This window comes from Marmota monax, unplaced genomic scaffold, assembly GCF_021218885.2.
Source record: "Marmota monax isolate L192 unplaced genomic scaffold, Marmota_monax_Labrador192_F-V1.1 WCK01_AAM20220418_F8-fsc00036, whole genome shotgun sequence".
Lineage (NCBI taxonomy): Eukaryota > Metazoa > Chordata > Mammalia > Rodentia > Sciuridae > Marmota > Marmota monax.
The window spans coordinates 14,038,302-14,061,675 of record NW_026694491.1 but is presented as its reverse complement, the minus strand read 5'-3'; the positions used below and the strand labels follow the sequence as shown (position 1 = coordinate 14,061,675).

General features: G+C 30.6%; 1 protein-coding gene across 4 annotated transcripts in view; it reads left to right on the top strand.

The window, feature by feature from the left end:
* Positions 1 to 23,374, top strand: part of Lrriq1 (leucine rich repeats and IQ motif containing 1) — a 199,146-nt gene that overhangs the window by 112,026 nt on the left and 63,746 nt on the right. For all 4 annotated transcript variants that reach the window (XM_046419370.1, XM_058571322.1, XM_046419372.1 and 1 more), the window contains exons 19-23: positions 5,164 to 5,253; positions 5,914 to 6,035; positions 6,540 to 6,635; positions 6,871 to 6,953; positions 13,691 to 13,792. In XM_046419370.1, the coding sequence (XP_046275326.1) occupies positions 5,164 to 5,253; positions 5,914 to 6,035; positions 6,540 to 6,635; positions 6,871 to 6,953; positions 13,691 to 13,792 (493 nt within the window). The remainder of the gene's footprint in view (positions 1 to 5,163; positions 5,254 to 5,913; positions 6,036 to 6,539; positions 6,636 to 6,870; positions 6,954 to 13,690; positions 13,793 to 23,374) is intronic.

The following is a 23,374-nucleotide window of genomic DNA, read 5'->3' as shown; positions in this document are numbered from 1 at the left end:
CATTCAGATCTAGAAGCAGCAACAAGAGAACAATGAATTGACCTAAAGGAACCCGCTCATCAACTTTAGCTCCTGCCTCCATCATGAGCCGAGTCCAAAACTTGTCCATTGAATTTGCATGCTCCATATACAATGGTTCTTGGTAGGACAGTGATGGAGAGAAATGTTTTTCTGTCTTCCCAGGCTGTCAGCTATGCAAACATCCTTGAAAAGATAGTCTAGAAAAAAGCTGTCACAGGACATGCAGATGTAGGAGACCCCCATAGAATTGTCTCCTTCCATTAAGTATCTTCTATCTATAATATTCATAATGAACCTCTCAAATAATGATGGATAAGATATTATCCAGAGCCTTGAGCCCACGTTGAAAAATAAGTTTAGCAATTTTAGTAAGATGAGATCTCTTATTTGCTTTGGGAAAAAGTTTTGCAACTTTTTCTAGAATATAATAGATATGAAACACTAAAATAGCCTATTTTAGTAGTCCGATATAGTGGTCTACATTGGCCCTTTCATTTTTTTTAACCTTTTTAATTTGAAATAAACTTTAGCTGATATTTTCATTTGTTAACTTAGGAGCTTTTATTTTCATTTTTACTCATGCTATTTAAAAGTCAACATATAAAGAACCAATGCAATTGTCTTTAAAATTATATATATATATATATATATATATATATAACTTTTTATTAGTACATTATAGTTATACATAACATTGGGGTTTATTGTGACATACAAGCATGGAAGATAATTAGTTCCCTCCCCTCCTCTCTCTCCCTGTACCTTTTCTACTACTCCAGTAATCTTTCTTCTGTTAAGTTTTAATTTTTTAATTAGTGTTTTATAGATATACATAATCTCTATGAAAGTAAAATTCACTGTGGTATATTTATATATGTTCATAGGATAGTTTGGTCAATTTCATTTCAGTGTCCCTCAAATTCCCCATCCCTCCTCCCTCCCCTCTACTCCACTAATATCTCTTCTATTTTCAAGGAATTCTACACAGCCACCCCACCCACTCCTTTTCCCCCTTATTTTGCTCTAGCTTCCACATATGAGAGAAAACATTTGATCCTTGATTTTCTGGGTCTGGCTTATTTCACTTAGCACGATGTTCTCTGGTTTCATTCATTTACTTGCAATTGCTATAATTTTATTCTTCTTTATGCCTGAATAAAACTCCATTGTTTATATATGCCACATTTTATTTCTCCATTTATCTTTTGATGACCATTTGTGCTTGTTCCACACTTGGCAATTTTGAGTTGTGTTGCTTCAAATATTGATGTGACTGTATCACTGTAATATGCTCATTTAAGTTCTTTTGCATAAATATCGAGAAGTGGGATAGCTGGGTCATATGGTAATTTCATTCCTAGTTTTTTTTTAATTGTATTTAAATTTAAATGACTGATAATGTATGAATCCTTAAACCCAAAGAATATGAGAAAAGCTAATGTCATACCATAAAATCGGAAAACCACGATAATCAGAATTGGGTTTTGTCTCAGTCTTAAGTCAAATTTAGTATGTTCAGGAATAATTTTAAGAAGGAGGCAAAATGTGAGAAGCTGGGCAATTCACTGATCTGGAGTTGATATTTTATCCCTGTCTCAAATTAACCTCATAGGGTGTTATATGTTATGATACACTGGAGGAAAATAGTCTCTTGATTCCTTTTATTGTGGTGCCCCTCTGAACTATAGTCATTGTTAACAGAAGTGGGAAAGAAAAAGAGTAAATACAAGTGATATAAGTGTAGTGGAAAGAGACATGTTTGCCATACAACAGTCATATTTAATGATATAAACACCTATTCTTTTAAAGTAGGAGAAGTGAAGAAGTAGTTTAGAAAGCAGAACTTGGGGTTCATATTGGGCCAGCTTTATGAACCTCAATGATTGTGAGATGCTATAAAAGATATGAAGAAAAAATTCAAAGTAATTCTTTTTGGTGTAGTTTAAGCATCACCTTGGACAGAAAGGGAAATTGTTGAGCCATACTGGTAGAAGTGAGTCATGTAGTAAGAAAGAGGTCAAACTATTATTTTTAGAATCTCTATGACCATTCAACATTCACTGACTTGAGGCTTGGAGTAAGTCTTGTCCTCATTTCATGAGTCAAATTAAAGGATTTTATAAATAGAATGAAAAATTTTGCGCACACACACACACACACATTACAACATCTGTGTTATTTGCACCTTCTCTTCCTGATAGCTTTATTTTCCATGCTATCAAAATTGAATTATAGGATAATGTTTTCTTCTATGGACAAAAGCCAAATATGTGTATGTTGGATCAAATGTCTAACTGTGAATATTCGGATACAAATATATTCAAGTTCAAATTCACTTTCAATATGTAAGTAAATATGACAATAGTCCTATAGTAATAAGAATGCTTTATAAACCCTTAGTTGTAAGTCAAAGGATATCTGAACATAAAGTTTTCTTAGAAATAGCCAAAAATAGTATAAATGTGCAGTTGTAAGCATGACATTTTAAGATGCATTTTAAAAGACAGTGCTATATTTATAACTCTTGGCCAATTCTTCCTGGCACTTTGAAATTTTATTTTCCTCAATGTACTAGGTAATGCTAAATATACTTGATAATAATTTTGGTTGGTTAATAAATTTTGTTGTATAATAAATTCTGGTTGGTAGTTATTTTGGTTGTGATTGTATAATGGTAAAATTACACGCATCTTTAGCATTTTGTATTAACCTCCTCTGTGAGCTTCTAGAAATTTCTTGAGGAAAGAATTATCCTGAAATCCTATAAAAGTTTGTGATCTTACATTCAAACTAAGAAAAGGTGTTTTGCAAAGTTTTCTGTATTTTTAATTATCAATTTTTAAAAAGCAAACTTTTCCCCAGACTTATTTATATAAGTTTTTCAAGTAAGAGTACTCTTTCAATATCTATATAATAAGGCAAAGAGGTCACTGTGCTATGAGAGACCTTGTTCTGCTGCAGAGAGAAAACAGCTGAATTTCCAAAGGACATTAAAAAAGGAGTTGGGTTGGCAGGTGTTTAAGAAAAAAAAATGTCCATAAAAAAATCGTAAAACTCAGCCTCCATCCCTGACAACACTATTCCTTTGCCACAGACACTTGTCAGTTGTCATATTGCCTTTTGTAATATTGTTTCCTTCATATCTCTCCTCATTTTAGCAATTTTTCATCAGCTGATGTGTAGTAGCCCTTGATCTTCCCTCAAAGAGATCTAGATTTTCATCTATTTGTCATCAAGAATAATTAAAAATCTAAGTCCTAAATCCCATTTGCTATTTTGCATCAAATAGCAATTTTTAAATGGTTCAGTCATCAAATTTATTTATCATCCATCATAAGCATTTTGATTGTATAAGTCAGTGGGAGTTTACTGAATTCCTGGCATGATTTAACACGTAGTTAACATTAGCAGCTTAAATATATTGCAAGTAAATTGCAATAGTTTATTTTCTTAAATTCCCCAGACATATCAAAGCAAGTCCCCTTCATGTCAACTCTTTCATTTAAAAACTGACACAGTCTCTTGATTCCTTTTATTGTGCTGCCCCTCTGAACTATAGTCATTGTTTCTGGACTGCCATTTTCAAACCTTTTCTCTCTGTGAAGATGAGAAGGAGGAACACTAATGGTTCTGATGAGAAAATGACTTCTCTCTCTTGCACATGCTCTGTGCTCTTTATTTGGGAAAACTAAAATTTGAATTTTTAATTAACAAAAATTATTTATTGTGTAACACAATGATGTTTTGAAATATGTATGCATTGTGGAAAGGCTAAATCAAACTTATTGTATGGATTAATACATATATTTATCACTGTTGTTGGTGAGAATGCTGAACATTACTTACTGATTTTCAAGAAGGCAATGAACTGTTATTAACTTTAGTCACCATGTTATACAGTATATCTCTTGAACTCATTACTCTTACCAAACTGAAAATAGCAATTCATAAACCAGATATGTGTTCTTAAATAATAGATAACTGTAAATACGAATACTAATAATCCTTATCTGGAAGAAATCTTGCAAAGTACTTAACTACTGAATAGATGTGCCATGTTTATACACTCTTCAAATAGTAGAAGATTTCCTAAGACTGAAAGCCACAGTGAAAATTTGTCAAGGGCACTGCCAACCTTTTGTCAGTATGCCTTTGTCCTGCCTTTCCTATAGTCTTTCATATGGCAGTCAAGAAGTACTGAAATTGTATAAATGAAAAGTGTATTTAAATCTCCTCAGAATATAATCATTCTAGTTTTAAGTAAAAATTGTTTTTGTTCAGTTTACAGCCTTTTAAAAAATTAATCGGTATTCCTCTGATGCTCTTGGTTTTTTTCCCCAAAACAATCCAAAAAATATTATAGAACCACAGAAGTCTTTTCTAAGCTGTGTGAGATAATCCAATTAAATAAAATTTGGTTAATTATATTTTAAATATACAATGATAATATAATCAGCACAATTTCATTATAGATAGAATTTGGAAATTATGTGAATGGAACAAAGATGTTTCAAGCCGAAGAGAGGGGAGATTTAAAATAGGAGTTTCAAGAATTAAATTTGAATTTATATTTTTATTCAAACAGTTGGATTAAAGCTTAATAATAACAGGAACCATATTCATTGTGATGTTTTATTCATTGACTAAAATTCTGGTTTCTATCAGAAAATTTGTGAAATTTGTAACAAACTAAGAAAAAGCTGGCTTATATACTCTGGTTTAAAAAATTATAATTTTTAATTATATATGTTTATTGTAATGTTTTCAATCATGTTTGCTAGAAGGTACTTTAATTTGCAAAGAGCTAAACTATTATTTTACTTGGGTAGGTCTAGATTTGGCTCAAAGTCATAGTTTTAAACAGTGAAATACCCAGAACAATCTGTACCTCATTTTAAGAGTACTTAAATATCAAGTTTTCACTTTATAGGAAACCTGGAGATGAAAAGACTTATCCCATTTCTTAGTATGTTTGCATTATATAGTTGCATATCCTCTCACAATAGCAAAGAGCAAATTCCCTGTAAATAAAAATTCTGATATGTTTTGGCAACATTTGTAGTATATAAGACAATTTAAAGGAAACTTAGTGAAAGTTGTGCAAACTAAATTTTGTATATTTTAATGTTACTATTTGTGCAGGCTGCCATTGAGAAAGAATGGCTAGATTTAGATTCCACCCGCTTCCCTTCACAAACACTGCTTCTCTCAAACCAGCTGCACTGGCCAAAGGTAACATGTCATGGAAACGTCTGAGTTCTCGATCTTTGTTCATTTCTTAAGGTTATGCTGTGCTGCAGTGATTAATAATACAATTTATTGACTTGAAAAACATAATTACTTTTAGAAGCCTTTGACTTCCTCCTCATCCCCAGATGTAATTTTTCATGTAGCTTTTCTTTCATTTACTCCTATTTTTTTTCTTTATTTTGGATTTCTTTCAACACTTTATTTCACAGTAGCAAAAAAAATAATAATAATGATATGCTTCAGCTGCATATTTGGCAGTAGATTAAAATCACTAGTTGACAGCACTTTAAAAATACAAAAATATGCATTAAAAGGGCAGCAGCTGAAGATTCTCAGTCAGAGGTCAATGGACTGCAATATCTGTTATTTATTTGATAATCTTTGAAGTTTTTGTTTTCTGAGATTTGTTAAAGATCTTTGCTATTAATCATTTTACATATGTGAACTATACCAAAATACGTGTTCTACATCATTATAACAAGTCATGTATGAATTCTCCAGAAATTTCATTTTAAAAAGTTTTTAATATTTTTGTGACTTTCCCTCATGAAACTACTTGGTAACATGAATAGAAAGCAATACTTTATAAATGATAGAATTTTCCAATTTTCTTTAAACTTATTTACATTTTTGTCTGATAAGATCTCTGGAACTTTGAAATATGATGATGCCTCACTTAATTTACCAAGTCATCCAGCTCAAGCATGGCTATGTAATGACAAAGAAAATTGTTTTTCATCGGAACACACACACTTAAATGGCAGGTAAGCTAAATTATTCTCTTAGGAAATCAACCTATAAAAGACAAAACATTATATTCCTTAAGCAGCATTACAAAAATAGATGTGAATTTACTTGTTTAAAAGATGGAACAACAATCAATATTAAAAATATCATTTTTTTGAGTTTTCAGTGTAAGAAAAAATGTGAGGTAGGTGCATTAAAGCAACTACAAAACTTACGTGTTGGCGAAATAATGTAATTAATTATTGCAAACAAGTGGATCTTTACTGCTTTATAGGTGGAGATAAGAATTAGAATAAAAGTCCCAGTGCTGCATTACTTTCAGCAATAGGATTGAAATATGCTTCAAGTAATTGAAATGTAAACATTTAAAATTAATGGCAGACTTTTATTACTTTTCAAGATAAAGTTTTTCTGTAAATGGATTTTATTTCCAACTTTGAGACAACATAAACAGCTTGTACTTTTAGACTGTGCTGATATTTGTGTTGATTCAGTTAAAAGTCATTTATTTCTATTGCCAGATCAGAAAATGGAACTTTATCCTGGACATCTGAATCTAAGACTAGTAGAAAGAATTTACTAAGATCTGAAAAAGAAGAAAAAATTTCAGAAGAATGGTATGTAGTCTGTTTTACATTAAAACTTAAGAAATTGAGAGATTAATAAATGTCCAAGACAGATAATTTTCAGGATTTGAGACTGTCTTTATTAATTTTCAAGAAACTAAGCATCTGATTAAATGGGAATACAAATTTATTTTAGGATGATGTAATTCAGATGTGTGTATTTATCTTTATGTGTATATACAAGGCCTGGATATTTTTTGCCTTCATGAAATTTATTTTTTAACAGGGGATTTAAGGATATTTCTACTGCTCAACAAATGCTGAAGAGGGCACAGAAAATGAAATCGAAGAAATTAAAGAAAAAATTAGGTAAGTAATTAATATTCTTTGAATAGTAACTATTTGTGATATTGAAGATAAATTCTTTAAAAATACATTTTATACACTATTTTAATATGAAATAAATGAATGCACAGATGAATGTCTAAAATAATCACACCAAAAATAAATTTTAAAAAATTAGAGAAAATTACTATGCTATTACATTGAAGGATTTATTGTACTTTTAAAATACTTTTACCCTGTTTCTTATCTACTTTGCTATTTATTATTCTATCTGTTGTGTACTGAGTATTATGTTATAATTTGCTTCTAAAGTGGTTCGTTTGGGGGAATGTTGATTCTAAAGAGCATCAGCTTCATATTCCTTTGTGTGTTCTTATATTGCTTGATTATTCAGTAAACAGTATAAATTCGTCAGTTTCAAGGATTTAATAAGCTATGAAGATTTTTCAACTTGCTACATTGAAAAAGAAACACAATTTATGTGTTTGGGACAGTAGTGTTTGAAGAATTTGGGAAGTGTTCAAAGGCATCTTCTATCCTACTTGCCAGGCTACTCTTCAAATCATGTCTTTAGATAACACTAATGATTTTAGTATAGTTAATTAATATGTGGAAGAGCTTACAGATGTCAGAGCAAGAAATAGCAAGTTATGATTTTATTTCTTTATTTAGCACTATTTAAAATTATTTACATACAGCAGATAACTGCATTTATTTGTAACTTTATGAACTGATGCACTAATAGGCTTGTTACAAGTATCATTTTTAAAAAACTGAGTTTTTGTTCATCAGAAAATAAATTTATGTTCTCCTATAATTCTCTTATATGTAAACATAGAAGTGAGCGCTCAAAAACTCTTTATCTTTATTGTTTTTCTATGTATTATTTTAAATTACTAATTCAGTAGAATTCTGAATAATGTGTGTGTGTTTTAATGTTTAAAAAAATAGAAATAAAATAATCAAAATACTGTTGTTTTCCACGGAATAACTGATTTGTTGGCACATCACTAATCAGCTATTGAGAAGTTACAGAGGATTCATTTTCAGAATTGTACAAGTTTCCTTTGTTGGTTTTACATTAATGATAATTTTATGTTACCTTTTTGAGATAATTATAATTTTGTGTGTATTAAAATTTTGTTGGGTTTTAAATGTTGGGATTTTAAGCATTTTTAAAGAAAATATAAATAAATATTGTGATTTCCAAATTGTCTGTGACCTGCATTCTCATCTAGTAAACTCCTACTAAGTTTATGAAGTCTCTGTGAGCAGAAAACTCTGTGGTGGTTACCTGGTGAAACAGTAACCAAAACCCAGGCAACAGTCAGACACTCTTTTCAGTTCTGGGGATGTGGTACCCAGTAAAATAAATCAGTGTGGTTTGATAAATTCTTTTATTGCTCTGATGTCTATTTCTATCCATCTTCAAGACTATGAGAAAAACAACTGTTTTGAGAATTAAATTTTTTTCTGAAACTCCTGGGGCAAGATCAGCTGTGAAAAAGGTTTAAGAACTGATTCAACCAATTTTCAACAAATAATTTTCACCTATTTATGTTCCAGAAATTTTTCTAGAACTATTCTTAAAAGATATTTTTAGTTTTTTTTTTTTTTTTCAGTAGCTTCTGCATTCAAAGCTAAGGAAAAGTTTACCTTATCAGATTTGCCATATGATTCTGTCTTGAAAAATATTTCTTTCTTACTGATTCTTGTAATTGAGGGGCTATTTTGTTTTGGTTGGGTCCTTTTTCTTAAATCACCATGAGAAATATGTATTAGCAAAGGATTCAATAAGCAATATATGCTCACACATAAATATTATTGCTTTAATGGCCACAATTCAATATAATTAGGTCAAAAAATAAAGCTGCTTTTTATCAGTCACAAGGGGGCATGGTAGGGTAACAAATAAAAAAGCACAGCCAACCATCCAGTTTAGTAACTACATCTTAACATTTTCTCAGTGCTCACAAAGCATGCTCTGTTAGATTAAAAATTCTGAGTGGCAATTGTATCATTTTTATGGGAATTATTACTCTTTTTACAAGATTTAAACTACATCTATGTTATTATGTGAGATTTTGAATTTTGCACATTTCTTCTTTTGTTTCATTAAAATAATATTAGATTAAGAAAACAAAAGCAACATTTCTTAGAAATTCGAATGCCTACATATAACCTATGTATTATCCCATATTATTATTCTACATATGAGCTTTATATTATCCTATATTCCTCTGTTTCTCCTTCACAGCAGATACACAAATTAAAAATATTAAGGGAGGATTAAAGGGAACGAAAAAAAATCAAGGCAATCCTTTCTAAGGATCACATCTTATTTATCTTCTGTTATGTTAATCATATAGTACTCATGTCACTTCTTTTAGTTTTGAATAAATTATTTAAGTCTCTACCTTAGGTTTTCTTCCTAGAGAATAGATATTTTTCTATTACCTTTCTCAGTTTTATAAATCAGTCAATGTGTGCTATGCCATTAATTTACTGGAATCTATCCAAATAACAGCCATAATTTTAAAACTTTACTTACTTATGATCTAAATCAATGTTTTAAATATTGAAATCCTGCTAAATAGTTAACTCCTGTGAAATACTTTAAATATACTAGTAATTTTTAAATATACATGGAGATGGTGTGTGTTTGTGTATGTGTGTGTGTGTGTGTGTGTTTTATGTTAACAATTTATCAATTTGTAACTTCAAGCCACCAGAGGGCAACATTGTCCATAAAACTGCCGGTGCCGGGAGCATAGCCAGATCTATGGGGGTTGGTAGAGTGGTGGGAGAGGTGTTAGAGAATAGGAACTACTAATTAGTGCAATAAATGATATCCTACAATTAAACAAAGGCAGTGGTCCTCAAGGACATGGGGTGTAAACATGAGTATGGAAACTTTAATTCAAATTTCTGCCATGAAAAACTGAGAGCAATTTAGTAGCAAGCACTTAACAATATTTCTTGTTCATATCTTTACATTTTTATTAGTCAAGGAATAGAAGTCAATAATATTTGAAGATGAGAGTGAAAATAGGACAAAAGGCATAAGGTGACTTAAATTTTTAAAAAAGTGAGGTGTAATGGAATCAGTTGCAGATAGAGGAAGAAACTGAAGGAAGATGTTTAATAAAGATGTAAGGAACTGAGGAAATGTAGTGTGGACAGCTGTTGGGGGAGATTCATTATTGATGACTTCTGTTGCTTTAAGTGAAGCCATCTGCTTTAAAGAGAAGGAGGCAGAGTGTAGGACAAGGAAGAGGAATTGATTAGAAGGTATGGGATGAAATCTAAAATTGTGAAGAGCTATCATGATCTACCCAGTTTATGATTGGGTTACAGTTGTTTTTCTCAGTAAATAAATAATTGCTTTTCCCCTCATGAGTGATATCAGCTTCAACCAATAATGACCAGTATTGTTTTTGTGGGTTGTTTGTTTATGCTTTACTGTTGCCTGGTTAGTATTTACAAAATTTGGTGATCTGCATTGGAATTTAGCAGAAACTGAGGATAGTTTAGAATTCAGTGCTGCAGTGAAGAATATCAAATGTAAGGCGAGTTACAGGTTTATTGAAAACATGCAGGGTCAATAACCTTAGGGTAGCAAGCATAATTGGTAGCAAGTCTGAGATTCGCTAGCTGGGGAAGGGGCGTGGTGACTGGTTTTGATGTGAAGTGTTTCTTAGAATGTTCTGAGTATATGGCTTTTGGTGCAGAACAGCTGGTAAAATGTTTAAGGGCTAAGAACATAGGATGCACAAATAATATGGTTTTTCTAGATTTATCATATTGATGCATATCAAAATTTCCTAGAGAAAAGAAAGAATAAGATGAAGAAAAAGGTTAACATTTAATCTCAACCAAGAATTAACCAGGTGGAAATTAAGAAAGGGTAATTTCGTTTTTTAATGTGCACTGAGTAGTTCAAGGACTGTAGGAAAGCAATTTGTTTGCAAAATGATAATTTTAAGTGAGAGGATTCAAAAAGAAATATTGTTATGTATACTTCTATTGTCTAACTAAAATTATATTACTTAAATGAGATAAGTGATATAGAGCATCAAAGTATAAAGCCTTGTTCATTAGTAGGAACTCAGCTTACTTACATAGAGCTTTTTAAAAATATTTTTATTTCCTGTCATAAGCAAGCCATATTTGGGAGACTCAAAATTTTCTGAAAAAATAAAAATAAAAAAGTAACAGACCTGGTATTGATGATCACAGAGGAGTGGAATTAATGCGCAAAACTAATTTTACAGTCATGAGAACTGTGTCACAATTTGTACTTTACACATCCTTATCCCCTGACTTTCTACTAGACTGTATTTAGGGTTGTGGGGGAGTAAGAATAGTGTCTTAACCAAGGTGGTATTTCCAGGAACTATCAAAATCAAGTGATTTTTTCCCTCTATCTTAAATTACCAAAGTGTGTCTTGCTTCTTATCATTATCCCTTTGCAATCTGAATTAAGTTTTAAATCAATTTTTGCTGATGCAAGCAGAATGTTTTGAAATGAAAGGACATTTATACTTGGGGAATAAAACTATTGAATAAATTGAGCTGATTATTTTGGTTATTTGACAGGTATTAAATTATTTGATCTTGATAATAGTATAAGGAAGTGCTATTGTTATCCCTGTTTTACATATTTAAAAAATAACCTCATAAATTGGGCACAGTGGCTCATGCCTATAATCTCATCAGATTGGGACACTGAGACAGAAGGATCTGGAGTTCAAAGCCAGCTTCAGCAACAGCAAGATGCTAAGCAACTCAGTGAGACCCAGTCTCTAAATAAAATACAAAGTAGGGCTGGGAATGTGGCTCAATGGTTTAGTGCCCCTGAGTTCAATTCCCCATACAAAAAAAAAAAAAAATCATAGATAGATTGTTGCTTGCCCAAGGAAGTACCAAAGAACTTATAAAAGATCCATAGCTTTTGTTTTGTGTGCTATATTTCATAAAAGGGAGATATTATGGATTCATCTATTTCTTATACTATGAAAGATTTATGGTCTTTTCCAAGAGTACAATAGGTTGGAAATATTATAGTTGTTTATGTTGTAATATATATCTATCTGCTAACTGTCATTTATTGAGTGTCCACACTTATGTGGGTATTAGATTTGATGCTTTACACACATTATTACATTAAATTCTCACAGTAGTTCTTGAAAGTCAGTATTATTTCTGATGGACAGAGAAGTCATAAAATGAGAGCAATTGTTTTTAGAGTGATACAACTGGTAAACATTGAAACTAGAATCTGAACTAATAATGTTGAATTGCCAGTCATTGCCAAGAGGCAAGAAGAGCAGGAGAATAGAAAGATGGTTATAAGTTATCAAAAGAAGTTGTGAGGTACCACACAGTTTGTGAACCCATAGAAATCTGTCTTCCCTGATTGAGTAATGCTTCTTTTGATATATCAATATTTTTTAAAATGATTTAGGTGACACATAAAACTTATTCAATGAAATATACATAATTTTATTATTCATATTGATAATTCAAAATGAATTAATGTAGAAATATCCAATTATTAAAACACTTTAGGTTGCCTACACTTAGGGAAGTACCCAAACATTGAAATTTTTCTAATGTTAAAGAAGTATAATCTTAGTGTAGTGTGTTAATCAAAATTACTAAGGATAAATTATTACTAAAAAAAATGAAAATCATCAGGTTGCTTATATTGGAGAATAACTCTGCAAATGCTATTTATTCTGCTTAGAAAAATGCACATTCTAAGAAATATGCTACTTTATCATTTAATTAAAATATACTGTTTAATATTCATGACATTTAATATCTTGTTTTCCCACTTAGCATATTGAGTTCTATTATACTAGATATTAATCAAATATTCTTAAACTCTCTTCCAGCCAGATGATACAGAATACTATGAAAATGTGTGCTACTCCAAATTGTGGTTTTTCCTACCCTACTAAATGCATAACTTTCCACCCTGGATTTCATTCCCTAGTACTTGCATCACTGTCTTCTTAGAGTTCTTAAGCAAAAACTCATAATACAGAAGTACTGAATTCTCATTTTTCATATTCCAGAGAATATGTATAGTATTTATTACAAATAAAAAGTTACATGCCCTACATTTAAATCACACTTTTTGTTTTGTAAAATAATACATTTAGGGTATTTTAGACTTTAAAACCTTTAGAGTATTTGTACGTCTTTGGTAGGTAAATACAATATATTTGGGAAAACAACACCAAAATTGTATGTATAAAATTAATGAAATAATCTTTTTTTCTTTGGCCCTCAATCTAATAGCTGCCTGCTTTCATGTTCCCATATCCTAGCTCTGTAATTTAGAGTGGGAAAAGTTGAACACATGTTTTTTTTTTCTATAATGAGAACTTTATTGCCTAGTTATACATCTATAGAAATTTTGCTTTATTCTAGAAGAAATATTAGGGATTTTAAAAAGGAGGTAAATTAGTAAATAGTAAAGTATATGATGCCATGACTGGGAAGTTTACAAGCAACTTTTTTCACATTATTAATGTTACTGTCCTTTATACTAAGTATTGGCTGTGTGTATATTCAGACAACCAAGAATATTGGTTGGCTACCTTTTCATATTATAAATTGGGAAATAAGATCATCAATATCATAGACTCCTATAGAGGGGATAATATTTTAATACCATCATAAAAAATATGTGGTCCTTTTAGAGAAAGAATGATCCAGAGCTGATCTTCTCTCTTGTTCTTTTTGTCTAGATCCCAGTGTGCGCCTAGCATTATTCAAAAACAATGAAAATAAAGTTTCTGTTATAAAATCACCAAAGCAGACACCGTCCAAAAGAGATGGCTACTTTGAAGGTATGGATTTAATACTTGATGCACAGAAAGATTAAAAGATCAGATATTATATTCAAACATATATTTTAATCCTCAATAATCCCCAAAATACACATGGAAAATGTGTACAAAATATATGAATAAAAGTCAATATGATCAGGAGCTAAAATACTAATTTAGTGTTTTGATATTTTGGTATGATAATTTGGCATTTCTATCAATGCTCATCTAAATTTTAAATTCCTTTTATCTTATGTGAAAATATAATGGCTGTATCATAGTGCTATTAATGTAATTTAAATTTTACAGTGACATAAAATTACAGTGACTTAAAAAATATACTGACATAAGATTAGTTTATGTCAATGAAAGTGATCACATGTTAAAATGATATTCCAGTATATCCAATATGTACAAATTTCATTAAACACTATAAATTATACTCCAGAATTTTAATTTTTTACAGTATTCAAAGCTTGCTAACTCTCTTTTAAGGTTCAGTATTTGCACACCTAGGTAGAAGATTGCTTCTGATTTTAATATTCAGGAGAATTATGAGTTTATATTATTAAACAGAAATATATTAATGTAATACAGTGGCAAGCATGACTTAAAACAATTTTTCACTTGCTTTCTTTTTAGTATTAAAATTTTTAGTGTTTTACCTATACTTTTGTATAGTAATTTCAAATAGAAAAATATGAGCCAGATACATTTTAATAGAAAGAAATTATTTAGGATTTTTAAGAGTTTATCTTTTGTAGATACTAAGTAAATCTTAAATTTATGGATCTTCATGATATGACTGAAAATACATTTCTATTTAAAGAAACATTTGGTAGTCACTAAATTTATTATTTTTTTAGAAATGCTCACTAATGTCCATAGGGGTAGAAGACGTGGAGGCTGGAGTTTACATGAAAGTTCACAGAAAAAAATACATATGTAGAAAGGTAGATAAAGCAAGTGTGCCAAATTATCAAAATTCTTGAATCTATAGATTATGGTATGTGGAGATTTGTTTTCTAATTCTATTTTTTGTCATTGTTGTTGTTGTTTAGAATTTTCTATGGGAAAACATTTTGAGCTTTTGGTGTCCATTAAAGGTATAAAAACTCAATATAATTGTGAGAATTGCTAATGAGTTAATATTTTAATAAAAAATTATATTTCCAATATGAATATAAGGCTTAGGTTTTAATTAGGATTCAGTTCCTTGTTAGTCTTCACCATTTCACTGTTTTTGAGAGGAAAAGTAGAACTTTTGCTAAAAACAATAACTCCACGGGTATTATCTGCTAAAGTAGGATAATTGTTGATTTAGGAAGGAAATGTCTAGGAGTAAAAGACATTTAATTTATTTTAATCTAAGAATCAGAAAGGAGAAATCTATCCTAATGAGTTCTGTTGCATTTTCTCCTGTTCTAGGAGATGTTGCCATCTAAAATAGTATGTGTATGCTTATGTTTATTAAAGTGTATTCTAATGTAAGATATGCTAGTAATAGTCAAAATAGTGACAAAAAGTGGCCCATTGAATATGGAACATTTCCACATATGCTTTGTGAGTGAGGATTTGTTTTGTTTTCTTTGCCCTATGTGAAATGTGTTTAGTTTACTGTTTCATTGTTTTGTTTTTGCAACCCCAAGTATGTCTTACATTTCATTTTTCACTGAATGGGCTTTATGTATATACCAGACTTTCTATCTAGTGAGTCACAGTTTTTTTTAAGGATTTAGGGTTTTGTTTTAAGGAATAAGCTTGGCTGAAACAGTTCTATATATAAGAAATTTTTCCCTAATTAATATGTTCATTTTTGCCCTTTGTCTTAAGGGGACCAAAAGACAATTTACCCATTACTGGTCAGGCTGAAAGCCATGCTATCTTTAACTGCTGCTCTGGACTCACTTCCCAGGCTCATACTCATTTTCTTAGGCCACAGAGAACAACTTCCAAGTTAGCAGCCTGCCCCAGCTGCCCAGTAGAGGGTGCACTTTGAAATAAGCTGTTTTAGGTACAATTTACATATTACAAAATATAATTTAGGAGTATAGTTCAGTAAATTTCATTTACATAACCATCATCACAATCTAATTTTAGAACATTGGAAGAGCTTCCTATTCCTTAAGAAAACATTCAAATAAAATTAATAGTTGGGCTTCTTTTTCTTTCTCTTTTTTTAATTTGTTCTTTTTAGATACACATGACAGTAGAGTATATTTTCACATATAATAAATATAGTATAACTTTTTCTAATTAGGAGTCTATTCTTGTGGTTGTACATGATGTGGAGTTTCAATGATTGTATAAACATAGGAAAGTTATGTCCAATTCATTCCACTGTCTTTCCTATACCCTCCATTCTCTTCACTCCCCTTTGTCTAATCTACTAAATTTCTATTCTTCTCCTGACTTTCAAAAAAAGGTGGGGAATCGCAATTAAATTTTGTTGTAAGTTCAGATTATCTGACTGAATTTTGGGATAGATCTGGCATAAATGGTATACCAGCCTAGTCTTATAATTCCCTTGATTTTGCTGAAATTATGTCAGTATTATTTGAGTATTGCTTTCTATAATTCCCATTTATTTTATAGTAACATTGTATGATGTTAAAAAATTAAATTTAAAACAAAATTTATTTCCCCGCTTGGCAAAAGACACTGTGAAATTTCCATGGTTTTTATAAATTAAATAAATGTACTAAACTTCTTTGATTATCATTGTGGCATTTTTCTGAGTATCTCTAGCAGGATGGGATATATACTCTGTCTATGTTTTTCTAGAGTGGAAAATATGGTTAAATTTAAGGAATATTTTATATGAAATAAATTATATTAAATAGATGGAAAATGCCATTTTACTAGTTTGTGTGTTATAACATTATTCTGTCTTGTTCATGAACAATTTTGACCTTTAACCTGATCTAAATTGAGGAACCTTTGTTACCTCTGTAACCTAATATATGTTCCATGTGTCAAATGAGACAGTTCTTCCTATAAGACTGAGAACCTGGGAACTGTACAGATTTAACGTTGGCTTACTTTGATGATTAATTTGTAAACAAATTAATTTGGTTATTTTTACAATCAGGTGTCTACCTTAGTTTACCTTTGTTATCACCTGTAGTTGTTCTTGGGCTACAATATATGACATTGCTTTACATTTCAGACACTTTCTTGATTATTACCTTGAAGATCTCCTACCTAGTTTTAATTTTTTTGTCTGTCTTACCACTCTTCTTATTTTTCACTGGTATAATAGGAAGCATAGCTTTATGGGTATAGTTTGTGTAATACAATTTGAGTCTTTTTTAGCTCCAGTTTAATTATTAAATTAATTTCTAGAAGTGGAATTAACAGATCAGAGCATGGGTATTTAAATACTTGTAGCACATCATTAAACTGTTTTATAAGAGATTTATAAGTTTAAGCATCAGAAGAGTGTACATGGAGTGCCCATTTCACTCCACCTTCATTGGTATTCCTTACATTCACATATTAATTTCCTTTTATTAATAGTATTGTTTTCTTGATAAATTATAATCATATGCATTTATGGGATACAGTATGATGTTTTGACAGAGGTATACAAAGTGCATGATTTAATCCAGCTACTTAATAGATCTATCACCTTGCTTGCCTATCATTTTTTTTTAATTTTAAAACAATTAAAATTTACTCCTAGTTGTTTTGCAGTATACTGTGCATTATTGACTACAGTGGATCTGCTATGCAATAAATCTCAAAATCTCTTCCTCCTATTTAAACTTTGTACCCTTTGATCAACAACTCCTCACTCCCTCCCTTATTCCCTTGTACCTAGTCTCTGGTAACCCTCATTCTACTCTCTACTTCTATGAGTTCAACTGTATTAGATACCACATATATGTGAGATCATTTGGTATTTGTCTTTCTATGCCTACATTATTTTACTTAGCAAAAATATCCTCTGTATTTGTTCATGTTGCCAAAAATTACAGGAATTTCCCTTTTTAAGGCTGAATAATATTCCATTTTGTGTGTATACATGCATATATGTATGTATGTGTACATATATGTGTGTATGTGTAAACATGCAGATATATAGATATATATAGATAAATATAGTAGATATATATATATATATATTTGTGTAGTTATATATGTATATCTACACATACATATATATAGATATAGATATCTACACATACATATATGCATTTGCTTTATCCATTCTTCTGTTGAATGACCCTTAAGTTATTTACATTGTATTGGCTATTATGAATAATGCTGAAACATGGAAGTATAGATAATTAATTTTTCAACATGCTAATTTCACTTCCTTTATAAATGTGCCCAGTAATAGGATTGCTGGATCATTTGATAATTCTATTTTTGGATTCTGAGGAATTTTCATAGTGCTTTTCATAATGGCTTATATGAATTTACATTCCTAGCGACAATGCACATCAGTCCCTTTATTTTCACATACTGGCCAACACTTGTTAGCTTCAGTCTCTCTCTCTCTCTCTCTCTCTCTCTCTCTCTCTCTCTCTCTTTAATGATAGGCATTCCAACTAGAGTGAAATGATGTTTCATAAAGGTTTTATTAATTTTTATTTTTCTGAAGATAAGGACACTTTTTTCATGTACCTATTGGCCATACCTGTCTCTCTTGGAAAAATGTGTGCTATGGTCCCTTGTTCATTTTGTGGTCAAGTTATTTGCTTGCTATTGAGTCTAAGTTCCTTAGACGTTTTTCATATTAACCCTTTTATCAGACATTTCTCCCATTCTGTGGGGGTATCTCTTCATATCACTTATTGTTACATTTGGTATGCAGAAGCTTTTTAATTCTATGTAATCCATTTGTCTGTTTTTACTTTTGTTGCCTCTGCTTTGAGGTCATATCTGAAAATCTTGCCTGGACCAAAGTCGTGGATCTTCTTCCTATGTTTTCTTTTAGTAGTTTTGCAGTTTCAGTTTATTGAGGAAACTGTCAGTCTCCTATTGAGTGTTCTTGGGACCTTAGACAAAATCAGCTGACCATATAAATCTCTGTGCTTATTTCTTTTTCTTTCCATTTATCCATATATCTGTTTTATGGCAGTTTTTGGCTGTTTGATTATAATCACTTCATAATATGTTTTACAGTCAGAGAATATGATACCTTCAGCTTTGTTCTTTTTCCTCAAGATTGTTTAGCTATTTTGTATCTTTTGTGGTTCCATACAAACTTAGGGATTTTTTTCCCATTTTTGTGAAAATTGACATTGGAATTTTGGTGGAGATTGCTTTGAATATGTAGATAATAGTTAGTATGAACATTTTCATAAAATTAATTCTTATAGTCCTTGAACTTAGAATATCTTTCCAATTGTTTGAATATTCTTCTGATTCTTTTGTTAGTTTTTTACTTCTGTGATTAAGCTTGTTGAGTATTTGTTGTTGCTGCTCTTGTAAAAGGGATTTTTCTCTTAATTTACTTTTTGGATAGTTTATTATTACATATAGAAATACTACTGATTTTAATATGCTGATTTTATATGCTTTTCTTAATTTAAAGTTTCATTTCACTGGAACTGTAATAGTTTTTTCTGGTAGACAGTCTTGGAGCTTTCTATATTTAGGATCATGATGTCAGAAAATAAATTTTCCTTTCCTTTTGAGATGCATTTTATTTTTTTCTCTTGCCTAATTGCTTTGACTAGGATTACCAGTGGTACGTCTAGAGTGGGAGTCCTTGTTTTCTCCCTGATCTTAGAAGGAAGAGCTTTCAACATTTCACCTTAGACAGTGATTTAGCTACCGATTTCTCATATGGCCCTTATTGTGTTGAGGTACATTGCCTCTGTACCTAATCTGTTCTGAGTTTTAAGATGTTTAACTTTTACAAGTATTTTTATTTCTCTGCATCTATTGAGATGATCATGTTTTTCTTTTTCTTTTCGTTAACATAGTGTATGACATTTATTGATTTGCGTATATTGAACTGTCTTTGCATCCCACAGATAAACTACACTTGATTATAACTGTTTGAATCTTGACTCCACCATTTGTTAACTTTGTGTTCTTCAGATATTATTTAATGTTTTGTTTGCATTGATTTGCATCTATGAAATTGGATAATAACAGTACCTAGTTTGAAGTATGAGTATTACATGAGATCATGCTTGTGAATGTTTCTAAATGTTTGGAACATACAGTAAGTATACAGTAAATGCTCAAAAGCTGTAATCATTGCAACAGGAATTTTTAAAATATGGCTTTATTTTTTCCTATTTATAGTTTGTAGAATTTAATGTATTTCTTAAGTACTCAGTTAAGAGTTTTGTTTATATTCTCAGATTCCGTCCTTTAGAAAACTCTGAGGAAGGTTTTATAACTGTCACCATTTACAGGTAAGGAAACTATGACTGAGAGTTTGATAAGTAACTTTCCCAAGGTCATACAGAAAGTAAGTGGCTGAAGGGAAATGGAGATAAGTTCTTTATCAAAACAAATGTAGCTAAATCAAAACAAAATGCAAAATGCTGAAGAACAAGGATTATTAGATAATCCTAAAATGTAAATATGCTTAAAATTAAAATTCTTAAGAAAAAATAAAGACTTATTAAAAAATAAAACAAAACATTAATGACATTAATAACTGCAGTTATTTCTTTCTCTTTCCTTACATTTAATATGAATACTTTAATTTTCAGATATATAAGAACTCAACACACAGTTTAAGTAAACTCTCTATTTTTGCTTCATTTAGTCCTGTTTTTATCTACATAAGTTAAATGACTTTCCTCTTCTCATCTACTGAAACATCTAAATTTGCTACTTCTGAAGCCAGTTCCAAATTCAGATTTCTGTCATTGGCTGGAGAAAACAAGCCAGGAAAAAAAAAGAATCAGGTCTGGACCAATAACTTTCTCAGACAGTTTAGTCTTAGCTTCTCTATTCTCTGGGACAATTTTACTTGATTTTAGAGTCAGGTTTTCTTAATTCCCAGTGTCATGCTGTCATCACTAACATGATTCCTATTTGTCCTCCTATAAAATAGAAGATTTACAGATACCATATGTTCTTTATATGTCATAGATGTTCAAATATTTCTGTATTAAAATTTTTTAAGTACTGAAGACATTTAAAAAACCTTTAATTTCTATAATTTTTACTTCAGAGCATTCTAATCAAATCATCTTCTTTTGTGGTATTTTTTACTTTATGATTACAAGCATTTTTTCTGCTTTTTCCCTTTTAATGACAGCTTAGTGCATAGAATCACATTATGTAGATTGTTTCAAAGTAGGTCTTGGATTTCCATAGCTGTATATAGTACTTGCTAAAAATGTACAATGACTCTGTATGAAGAGCTGGCAGAATACTAAAATATTTTCTAGGCATCATTATTCCATGTAATAATATGAGGTTTGGAATCACTTTTAATTTTCTACAGAATCTTATTAGGAAGTTTTGTCTAATGAAGCATAAAACAAACTATATTTTTAAAAATTATATTTGGATAAGGGATTTGAAGGATGAAAGAGCAGCCTATTAAACTCATCTTCATTTATATCAGTTATAAATAGTTGGTATTTTCTATATTTCTCCTAAAATTCAGCCATAATAGAATACAGATATTGTATTCCAAAGAATGTATTTATATGTATGCATTTTTTTTTGATTTTTTATTGTGGGTTGTTCAAAACATTACAAATTTCTTGACATATCATATTCCACACTTTGATTCAAGTGGGTTATGAACTCCCACCTTCACCCCATACACAGATTGCAGAATCACATCAGTTACACATCCATTGATTTACAAATTGCCATACTAGTGTCTGTTTTTTTATATGCATTTTTATATGTATATATAAACATATACACTTGATATATATATATATATATATATATATATATGATATATAAATACTTTTATTTACTTATTTATTTATTCACCACAGTGAATCCAACCATTGTGTATATCCATAAGAATTGGTTCCTAATTACAATAAGATATATTCTGTGCTTGTATAATTATATAAAAATGCATTCTACTGTCATATATAACTAAAAAGAACTAATAAAATAAATAGATTCACCTTACTCTGACAAAATTCATGAAAGTAATTCTTCAAATAGGAAAAATAACAAAACTTCTCAACTCAGAAACATAAGACTTTTTAAACTCAGTAATACCAGACTCTGGCATCTTGTTAAAAACTAAGAAAAATGAATGTAGGTATACACACTAAACACCAAGGCTCCAGAATATTGATAATGATGTTTGTGAGTGAGCTCATACTCTGTAACATACTGTTGACTGGATATCTTATGAGAAATTTATTTCTCACAGTTTTACAGATTGGGAAGTCCAAGATCAAGGTTTCAGCCAACTCAGTTCCTAATGAAAGCTGTTCCTAGTTTGCAGACAGCTTCTTGTTATGCCTTCACTTGGCTTCTCCTTGGTGCATTCTCTCAGGTGTGAGGGAGAGAGTGAAGGAAAGAGAGATACCTCTTCCTCTTCTATCAGGGCCATTAATCCCACCATGAGAGCCCCACCTTTGTGAATAATCTAACCCAAATTATTTCTCCAGAGATTCCATTCCAAATATGATCATCGTGGGGATTAGGGCTTCAACATATGGATTTCATTGGTACACAGAACTTTCAAACCATGGCAACATGCCTTCACCCTCCAGGCAAGCAATGATGAGTCTTTTTAGAGATTCTTATGAGTCTAAGAACCAGCTAACTGTTGACATAAGGTATATCCAACATAGGACTCAGGTAGGTCACCTTAAGTTGAAGCTCTCAATTAACAGTCTTCACCCACTTCTGCAGTTTCCCATCAGTTTTATAGAACTCCTACTCTACAATATTTGCATGTCAATGAAGATTTTTAAGCACTAAGAAAAAACTTATAACATGAAAAAATGGGGGGGAAAGTTACAAACTTAGCAATCAACTTGAAGAAAAAAGCTCTATTGTAATGGGAAAAAAATCTTTGAGAATGCCATGAATATTTTCACAGACATAAGAAAGGATTACGTCCATGCAAGGATAATGAGATGCTTTAATTAGAGAGAGTCCAGAGAACCAAAAATATCTTTGGAAATCAAAACACAATAGCACTAAAAAATAAAAAACTCATCAGAAGACAAAGTTATAGAAGATAGTATTTAATAAGTTACCTAGACAAAATAGCAGATATACAATGTAATAGGGAACATGAGAGGAAATTTTTTAAAAAGGGATTGGACCAAAGAAATTCACACTTAATAAATAATGAAAGATCCCAAAATAGAAAAACAATGACAACAACAAATAGGTTGTTTATTATTAATAAATAATAGAAAATTATCAAAGGAAGGGTTCAAAAGTATTTTGCATAACTGAGAGCCCCCACTTCCAGGTGAAGAGGGTCCATTAAATATTAGGAAAATGAAAAAAAAAACATTAACCCATCTATTTGGGACATCTTTGAAAGATGTCACAAAACCTGGGAAAAAGAAATCTGATTGTCTGATATACTGAAAAGAAATACAGTCTTTAGAAAAGAGTGTTGGTTTTAACTACAGATATATCTCTAGAAAACTAACACATGGATGTATAGAAGATATAACCTTC